Here is a 10,043-nt window from a genome sequence, read left to right on the forward strand (position 1 = left end):
CATTCAACGTTCCCTTACTTTCCGGGAGAGGTGAGGCTGTCTTTGGGTTTCGCACTTCTGCCCCTTTAAGAAAGTGTACGGAACTAGAAAGCACAGCTTAGAGAGGGGCGGGAAGGGCGGGAGGGGCGGGGCAATTTAGCCCTCCTCGCAACTCAACCCGCCCCTCCGCGGCTCCGCCCCTCTCCTGCAGCCCCGCAGCCCCGCCCCATACAGCAGCCCCCTCCCCCCGCGGCCCTTCCTTTTGTGCAGCCTGGGTCTCTGGAAGTCGGTCCTCCACGCGTGGCGGTAAAGGATGTGCGGAAAGACTCTCGGGGCGAGTGACAGATGTGCCCTGTGCTGTAATTCCGTGTGTGGTGTTACCAAAGCTAGGTAAGGAGATGAGCAGGCCTGTGCCTGCTCCTTTAAGATCGGCTCCTGTTGTCCTTCGCCAGAAAATAAAGTGGTCACAAACACTTTTTGGAACTTAACCCTTTTTATCCCGTCATCTTTCCCTATCTGTTAATATTGATGCCAACTGCCCACCACTTAATCACACACCTCATAACCGATGCCTCATTGAAGCTGGAGAAGGAGAAGGAAATGTGGCCTAAATGGCATGGCGTCCAAATCCAAAATCTCCTATTTGCTCTGCTTTATTTTTAAACCTTAGGCTTGTATGAGTCAATGGATAGTCCAATTCTGCTTGACAGAATTAGTCGGGATGTTAGGTCCTTAGAAATCCCTGGGATCTCCTGGGCAGAATTTGAGATATGGACCCCATTGACGGTCTACCCCGGAGTTCACTCTTGGTGACCTGACATGTATGTTGGCATGCTGTCATGCCAACCACTGGCCTGTAAGCTTCCTGAAGATGGAGGACTTTTATTTTGTTAAGAGGTGCCAGTCATACCTGCTTAAAACTAAGTGCTTTATAAAATGTAATAAAGAACTTTAAAGGTGTAATTGGCCTTCCATATAATCATATAACAGTGTAAAATAACAATATAACAATAAAAATAATACAAAAACCACAGTATAGCAACTGCAGAAGAGCCTCTATAAGTTGACCACCCAAGGGACTGTGACAAAGCAGGCAACATAGAAAGGTGATCAAAGGAACTTAGATTGAGAACCTGTGATAAATATCCTGCCTATGAAAATTGGGTCAACTTAAGGAGGCGGTCAATGTAGGGAGGGTCTCCTGTATTTACGTAGCACTTACATCTTATTAAGTAGTATCTAGATGGTTTAAAGTACAGTGTGTGGGAGGATGTGTATAGTTTACATGCAAATAGTATGCTATTTTATGTAAGCATCCTTAGATTTGAGTAGGGTGGGTGATCCTGGAACTAAACCCTTATGGATACTGAGGGATGACTGTATCCCTTGTTTTATGTAACAGGCATTTTCTTGAGGATTCTCTCACAATCAGATGCTTACATATTTTTTGTTTTAAATTATTAAAACAATTCTTGTTTTGTTTTGTTTGAGACAAATTCTTACTCTGTCACCCTGAGTAGAGTGCTGTAGTATCATAGCTCACAACAACTTCAATCCCTTGGGCTTGAGCAGTTCTCTTGCCTCAGCCTCCCCAGTAGCTGATACTGCAGCTGCCCACCATGACCCCTGGCTAGATTTTCTATTTTTAGTAGAGACAGGGGTCTCACTCTTGGTCAGGCTGGTCTCAAACTCCTCAGCTCAAGCAGTCCACCAATCTTGGCCTCCCAGAGTGCTAGGATTATAGATGTGAGCCACTGTGCCTGGCCTAAAACAATTATTTTGAGAAAAATGCATCCTGTCGAAAGATTGGATTTCCCCAAGTTGATGCACCAAAGCTTTCATCTGAAGTGAACTTGTGCTTGTGAACTGTCAGATACAGAGCTTACATTATGCTATATATATATTTTTTTTTCTTTTCTTTTTTTTTTTTTTTGAGCCAGAGTTTCACTCTGTCATCTTGGATAGAGTGTCATGGCATCATGGCTCACAGCAACCTGAAACTCTCAACTGATCTTCTTGCCTCAGCTTCCCAAATAGCTGGGACTATAGTCGCCACAATGCCTGGCTAGTTTTTCTATTTTTCAGTAGAGATGGGGTCTTGTTCTTGCTCAGGCTGGTCCTGAACTTCTAAGTCCAAGCAATCCACTCACCCCAGCCTCCCAGAGTGCTAGGATTACAGGTGTGAGCCACCACATGTGGCCTCACTGTAATAGATGTAGAAGGTATGGAAAGGAATGGAATTTTTATGTGATAAGATCTGGAAAGGAATGGAATTTTTATATTATTATTTTTATTACACTGTAATAGATGTAGAAGGTATGGAAGGGAATGGAATTTTTATGTGATAAGATCTGGAAAGGAATGGAATTTTTATATTATTATTTTATTATCTTATTATGTGATAAGATCTGGAAAGGAATGGAATTTTTATATTATTATTTTTGCTTTTAGAGATCCAGAAATTCCACTTGAGATCAAGTTGAGAGACAGACCTTCTTCCTCTTCCATGAGGAGCAGTTCTTATCAACATTGACAGCAACATTGACCAAACCTGTGTTTAGAAGGCCTGATGGCGTTGAAGCTAGGTTGCAAAGCTCGAAGGAACTGCTGTGGTCTCCTTTTGCAGGCTGTGAGAAGTCCTCTCTTATTTCCCTGGGCCCATTGTTCCTGGAGAGGAGCTGGAAGCCTTTTGGACCCTGAGATGAGAGCTTTCCTGGAGGAGAACACTGAAGTCACCAGTAGTGGCAGCCTAACCCCTGAAATCCAGTTGCGGCTTTTGACCCCCAGATGCAAGTTCTGGAGGGAAAGAGCTGACTTGTGGCCCTACAGTGATCCTTACTGGGCTATCTACTGGCCAGGAGGCCAAGCCCTGTCTAGGTACTGTCCTCTTGAAATGGAAACCTTAAGCTGCCATATATCCTTTCTTTTTTCAGCCCCCTACCAACTCCTCATTTTCCTGCCCCTACAAAAATCGGACCAAAATCTTTTTGTTTTCTTCTCTTCTCTCTCTCTTTTTTTCTGGAGACAGAGTCTTACTTTATCGCCCTTGGTAGAGTGCTGTGGAGTCATAGCTTACAGCAAGCTCCAACTCCTGGGCTTAAGCAGTTCTCATGCCTCATCCTCCCAAGTAGCTGGGACTACAGGCGCCCGCCACAATGATGCCCGGCTATTTTTTTGTTGCAGTTTGGCTGGGGCTAGGTTCGAACCTGCCGCCCTCAGTATATGGAGCCGGTGCCCTACCCACTGAGCCACCGGTGGCGCCCTTTTTTGTTTTCTTATTTAGAACAGGTTAGCAGTATTTGGGGGGGCTATTCTGTTGCATAGTTTCTCTTTCTAACCCAAGCTTTATGGAGTATTTTACTAAATATAGCTCTTTCCCTAAGAGAAGTCCTAGGGTCAGTTGTTAATACATGATCCAGAAATATCAGCTGTCCTCAGGTTCATGGTTCACAGCATATGACTAGCACAGAGTTCCTAGAAGGAGCCTAATGACCCAGTCCTTCAGTTCTCTTACTTTAATTTCTGGGGATGTTGCTCTTTAAACCTCATCCTCCCTGCATAGTTGCTTATTCTCCCATAGAGCAAGAGATATGAGTTGGCTGCTCAAGGGTTCTTTCTTCTCTAGTGGCTTATTGACAACTCCAGCCCACTCTGGACTTAAGTTTGCATTTTTAAGGTCCCCCCCACCTTTCTACTCTTTATACTCTAAGGCAGCAGTTCTCAACCTGTGGATCGTGACCCCTTTGGGGGGGTCTCCTGCATGTCAGATATTTACATTACAATTCATAACAGTAGCAAAATTACAGTTATGAAGTAGCAATGAAAATAATTTTATGGTTGGGGGTCATGACAACATGAGGAACTGTATTAAAGGGTCGCGGCATTAGGAAGGTTGAGAACCACTGCTCTAAGGTCTTCTTAGGGCATTTTTTTCAGAGTCATGTTACCTTTTTATTAAAATACAGCCGTTGAAAGAAGGGCAACAACTTTCAGTATTTGGATCTTGTCTTTGTTCTAGGATTGCTACACGATTTAATTTGTTTATGCCTTGAGGTTATAAAGCTGTAAAACAAAAAGGATTATAAGTACTTCTGTTTTATAGGAATGGTATGACCTTTAGAATTAACATTAGATGTACTTATAAATGCAAAATCTATAAATGACAGCATAGATCTTTTTTGAGGAAATTTAAGGATTAGACAGCTTTCTGAGTGGTACAAACAATGCCAGCTTTCTGGTTGTGTTGCCACATTCCCTTTACGTTCCTCTTTTTCTTTTTTTTTTTGAGACAGAGTCTCAAGCTGTTGCCCTGGGTAGAGTGCCATGGTGTCAAAGCTCACAGCAACCTCAAACACTTGGGCTCAAGTGATCCTCTTGCTTCAGTTTTTCTATTTTCAGTAGAGATGGGGTCTCACTTTTTGCTCTGGCTTGTCTTGAACTTGGGAGCTCAAGCAATCCACCTGCCTTAGCTGCCAGAGTAGGATTACAGGGGTGAGCCACCGCACCTGGTCTACCCTTCTTTTTTTTTCTTTTCTGTTCCTTTCCCTTTTCCATTCTCTTCTCCTTCTCTTCCTCTTTTTCTTTTTTCTTTATTTTTTAGAGACAGAGTCTCACTTTGTTGCTGTCGGTAGAGTGCTGTGGTGTCACAGCTCACAGCAACCTCCAGCTCTTGGGCTTAGGCATTCTCTTGCCTCAGTCCCTCCCTCAGCTGAGACTACAGGCACCTGCCACAACTCTCTGGCTATTTTTTTGTTGCAGTTTGGCCATGGTTGGGTTTGAACCCGGCACTCTCGGTATATGGGGCCAGTCAGTGCCCTACTCACTGAGCCATAGGCGCTGCCCTTTTTTCTTCTTTCTTTCTGACAGGGTCTTGCTCTGTACCTTGGGTTAGAGTGCAGTAGTCAGAATAGCTCATAGCAACCTCAAACTTCTGGGCTCAAGCAATCCTCCTACCTCAGCCTCCCAAGTAGCTGGGGCTACAGGTGCACCACCACACCCGACCAATGTTTAAATGTTTCGTAGCGATGGAAGTCTTGCTCTATTTTTCAGGCTAATCTCGAACCCCTGGGCTCAAGAGATTCCTTTGACCTCAGCTTCACAAAATGCTGGAATTATAGTCCTGGGCTGCTGTACTTAGCCTGATTATCAAGCTTTATTTAGTTATGTCATATTTAAAATGCTGACAATTCAAGTGACGGCTATTAAAGTAACTGTCAACTCAAAATCAACCTCTTTAAGAGACTGTATATGTATAGGTTATAAACTGGTGACCCCCTGTTTTTTTTCTTTTGAGACAGTTTTACTTTGTCACCCTTGGTAGAGTGCTGTGGCATCATAGCTTACAGCAACCTCAAATTCTTGGGCTCAAGTAATCCTTTTGCTTCAGCCTCCCAAGTAGCTGAGACTATAGGCGCCTGCCACAATGCCCAGCTATTTTTAGAGATGGGGTCTTGCTCTTCCTTAGGCTGGTCTGGAACTCCTGAGCTCAAGTATTACACCCACCTGGGCCTCCCAGTGTGTTAGGATTAGAGGTGTGAGCCACTGGGCCTGGCCTAACTGGTGACCCTTTAGTGTTTTTTGTTTGGCCTGTACTTGTACACTTTAGAATAATTAGTTGCTAACATGTAAAACTTGGGGAGAATTCATGTAAAAATCTACTTTGTTTTGAGAAATACAGGGTAACACTGGAATTGTATGTCAACAATTGGCTGAAGATGGGTAACAGCACTTTAGACTACTTTGCTATAGCATCCCCTATTCCTTATTATTCTAATCCTAAGAGCAAGTGTCAGCTGATATTCATTATTTCAATGTTTCCTGTTAGAGCGCAGAAAATAGTACCCCAAAATGAAGGCCTCAGAAGCAAAATTTTTCTCTGACCTCTCTTGCCTATCTGTCTCAGTCCTGTCCTCTGAGGCTGACCATAGAAACTGAAAGGCCTCTTCCTCGAGGCCAGAACCCCTTTTCCTGAAGGCCAGCCATAAAACGTAAAAATATTCTGTGTAAAAACTGGCCATAAAGAAATTATCTGACCTACCTTGTTTGGCTACAGGTCATAAAACCCCCATTCCAAAAAAGGTCTTGCCCCTCACCCAAAAGGAAGGAATGCAAGCTCAGGGAGGCCAAGAAGAATCTAGGCAGCCGGGTCTTGCTGGGTTTTCTCCAGCAGTCCGTTAGCATTAGATCATCCCCTTTTTGGCCAATCACTTTCCTACAGAGATGTCCATGCTTTGTGGAACCTAAGCATAGAGATGGGCAAGTTCCCCTGTATCTTTGGGTTTTCATTGTGAAGGCGCCTATGTATACACATTAAATAATTTTTTTTTTTTTTTGAGAGTGTTTCACTTTGTCACCCTCAGTAGAGTACTATGGCATCACAGTTCACAGCAACCTCTAACTCTTGGGCTTAAGCAATTCTCTTGCCTCAGCCTCTCAAGTAGCTGGGACTACGTAGGCACCCGCCACAATGCCCAGCTATTTTGTGTTGCGGTTGCCACTGCTGTTTTATCTGGCTGGGGCTGGGTTTGAACCCATCCTCAGTATATGGGGCCGGCGCCCTACCCACTGAGCCGCAGGCACTGCCCAAATAATTTTGTATGTATTAATTTTCAGTGAACCTTCAGGGGGCCACAGGCCTTGGCCCCTACATTCTGCATTTGTCTTCACTTGTTTGTGAAGTATTTAGCTCTGGTGCAAATTTCTTGGTTGAACTAGACTTTGTGCTTTCCCAGAGAGGTCATGATAATATGATTCAAGAAGCAGATTTTATCACTCTATGATGAAAAATCAAAGAGAGACAGTGGATTTTTGAATGATTTCCTTAGTCCTAATTATAGCAATATTTTGTCAGTCTTGATTTCAGGTGCTTGGTAGTTCCTGAATCATAGTAAGTCTTCAATATTTTGTCAACTCAAATGAGAGACTGAGGCAAGTGGTTCATTGAGCCAGAGCATGAGGGTGTGTCCAGGAAGACATAAGTCACAGAAACATCTGTGGCCTGTCCTCTTCAGAGAGGTTTTAAGAGACCCAGTATTTATACATGTCTTTACAAGGGAAAAGGCATGCAGGAAAAGGGGGGGTAGGTGGTGAAACAAATGGCTACATTCTTGTGAGGTTTAAATTCACATCCATTAAATCTATGTCATATGTAAGGAAAGGTAAACATAAAAAAAAAAAAAAACAGGGAGTAAGAGAAGAGTTAATTACGCAGATACCTGGGATGGGTGAAGGAATAATTGATCTCCTGGCTCTGTTCTGCACTTGGGAAGATAAACTTGTAGTCAGCATTGTCAATTGAAATTTAACAGACCTTAGCTTCATGGACAAGGAGGTTAGACTTAGGTTGTAGTTGACATGTCCTTGTTTAGGATATACATCTTGAAAGATTTAGGGGAGGCCACAAATTTACTTAGGAGCCATTTCTGAGGGCAGTCATCTGGAGATGCATGAGACCTCTTAACTTTTGTAGGGATCTGACCAATATGTAGTGCTCTGACAGGAGGATGCAAAGTGACAGCTATCTATTAGAGAAAAGGACAACAGTGTTACGTGACAAGCTCAATCTCCAGACTTGACTTTTAGCATAATTGGTTTTGAGGTCCTGAGACTTTTTCTTTACAACTTTTTTTTTTTAAGTCAATGAGCATGATTAGTCAATTGTGTGAAATTACTCTTCACACCTATTTAAGAGAAGGACCAAATAACTAAGTCTTCTTTCCTAGATGGATTTTTTGTCTCATTCTAGTAAGACCAAAGTTGCCAAAGTTGGACCAAATTCTTCTGTTAGGTTTTACTATTTCTTTTGTCCAGTCAACCTAAAGATTCTCTCTCTCTCTCTCAATCTCGATACCTCTTACTGGCCTTTTCCCATCTCTCTGGGTCATGTTTTCTCCTTTCTTTTTAATTTAGGTATCTTCTGGATAATCCTGATGTTGTCAGAGGAAAATCCGTATTAGATCTGGGGAGTGGATGTGGAGCTACAGCTATTGCTGCTAAGATGAGTGGGGCATCAAGGATCTTGGCCAATGACATAGACCCTAGTAAGGATTCATATTTAAAAATATGGTATTTGAAGGACATCTCTTTTTTTTTTTCTTTCTGGGATAAATACATATGTGTCAATGTCATAACTTATTGCCATTTTTTTTGGTAATCTCAGTGGAACATTATTTGGGGGACTCCTCGGAGGCCTGAGTTGATGGTATATTTTTCCAAGAGGATTTGCATTTGTGTCTATCAAACATCTTGGTTATATACCAAAGATAAAGCACTTTTGTTAATTTCTTGGCTAGGAATTTCCTGAAATAGTGTTTATTTGACCCCCATTGGGATTAGGCCTGTGTCTTCAGGGGAGATTTATTTATTTTTTTGAGACAGTCTTACTATGTCGCCCTCAGTAGAGTGATAGGGTGTCACAGCTAACAGCAACCTCAAACTCTTGGGTTTAAGCAATTTTCTTGCCTCAGCCTCCCAAGTAGCTGGGACTATAGGCACCCGCCACAACATCCATCTATTTTTTTTTTTTTTTTGGTTGCAGTTGTCGTTGTTTAGCTGGCCAGGGGCAGGTTCCAATCTGTCAGCCTGGGTATATATGGCTGGTGCTCTACCCACTTAGCTATAGGCGCCGCCACTCAGGGGAGATTTTTTATTCCATTAGAACTCAAGTTGAGATAAGTTTTTTTTTTTTAAGACAGAGTCTCACTATGTCACCCTTGGTAGAGTGCTGTGGCATCACAGCTCACAGCAATTTCTAATTCCTGAGCTTAAGCGATTCTCTTGCCTCAGCCTCCCAAGTAGCTGGGACTATAGATGCCCATCACAATGCCCAGCTATTTTTTGGTTGTAGTTGTTATTGTTGTTTTGCAAGCCTGGGCTGGATTCAAACCCACCAGCTCTGGTATATGTGGCCGGTGCCCTAGCTACGGAGCTACAGGCGCTGAGCCTAAATTTTATAGACTCTTTACCTTAAAAAAACAAAACCCTAAAAAACCTTTCCCCATATAGGGGGAAAATATTGTCTGATTTTTGGAATTATTTAAGTTAATCAATAGGGAAGTGTAATAGCCTATCATATATTAATTTATTATATGCCTTTTTTAAGTTGCAGGAGTGGCTATTACACTAAATTGTGAATTGAATCGACTGGATCCTTTGCCCATTTTAACCAAAAACATTTTGGATTTGCAACAAGATAAGTGGGACCTTGTTGTTCTTGGAGATATGTTTTATGATGAAAGTCTTGCAGATAGTCTCCATCAGTGGCTGAAGAATTGCATCTGGACCTACAGAACTCGAGTACTGATTGGTGACCCTGGGAGGCCCCAGTTCAGTGGGCACAGCATTCAGCATCAGCTGCAGAGAGTGGTGGAATATTCACTTCCGGAGTCTACCAGGGAGGAAAACAACGGACTGACAACAAGCACAGTGTGGGATTTTCAGCCTTGAGTTGGCAAAGTGCTTCAAAGTGTGAAGATAGTTGTGTCTGTAGTTATGTTTGGATTTAACCCCAAAGTTTTCCATATAGGAACTATTCTCCAGTTTAAAGAATGAAGAAGCTATAGGCTCGGTGCCTATAGCTCAGCAGCTAGGGCACTGGCCACATATACTGGGGCTGGTGGGTTTGGACCTGGCCTAGGCCTGCCAAACAGCAACAAGTACAATAAAAAATATAGCTGGACATTGTGGCAGGTGTGTGTAATTGCAGCTACTTGGGAGGCTGAGGCAAGAGAATCGCTTAAGTCCAAGAGTTTGAGGCTGTGTGAGCTATGATGCCACAGCATTCTACCCAGGGGGGGACATGGTAAGACTCTGTCTCAAAACAAACAAAAAAAAGAATGTAATTCCTGTTAAATGGAAAGTCTTGTTTTCAAATATAAAAGTTTAAATTGTATCAGCCTTTGTTATGTAACTAGTTGTGCATTTCTATGCATGCTAATTATATCTCCATTTGCAATTTTTCTTTTCTAGCTTTACTGCTATTGGAATGTGACTATAAAATAGCATTCTCAGTGGTTGTAACAATTTAAGTAGTGGAGAGGAATTAGATATTATAGCTGAATCTGATC

The 10,043-nt window shown here is 42.6% G+C and overlaps 1 protein-coding gene across 1 annotated transcript; it reads left to right on the top strand.

Moving 5' to 3' along the window:
* Positions 1–282: 282 nt before the first annotated feature.
* On the top strand, positions 283–9,579 carry ETFBKMT (electron transfer flavoprotein beta subunit lysine methyltransferase). Its single transcript, XM_003792486.2, has 4 exons — positions 283–369; positions 2,431–2,856; positions 7,888–8,018; positions 9,080–9,579. Exons 2-4 carry the CDS (start codon positions 2,549–2,551, stop codon positions 9,421–9,423), a joined length of 783 nt encoding a protein of 260 aa, XP_003792534.1. The 5' UTR covers positions 283–369; positions 2,431–2,548; the 3' UTR covers positions 9,424–9,579.
* Positions 9,580–10,043: the final 464 nt, after the last annotated feature.

The sequence above is a fragment of the Otolemur garnettii genome, unplaced genomic scaffold, assembly GCF_000181295.1.
Source record: "Otolemur garnettii isolate 467f Iridium unplaced genomic scaffold, OtoGar3 scaffold00057, whole genome shotgun sequence".
Classification (NCBI taxonomy): Eukaryota; Metazoa; Chordata; class Mammalia; order Primates; family Galagidae; genus Otolemur; species Otolemur garnettii.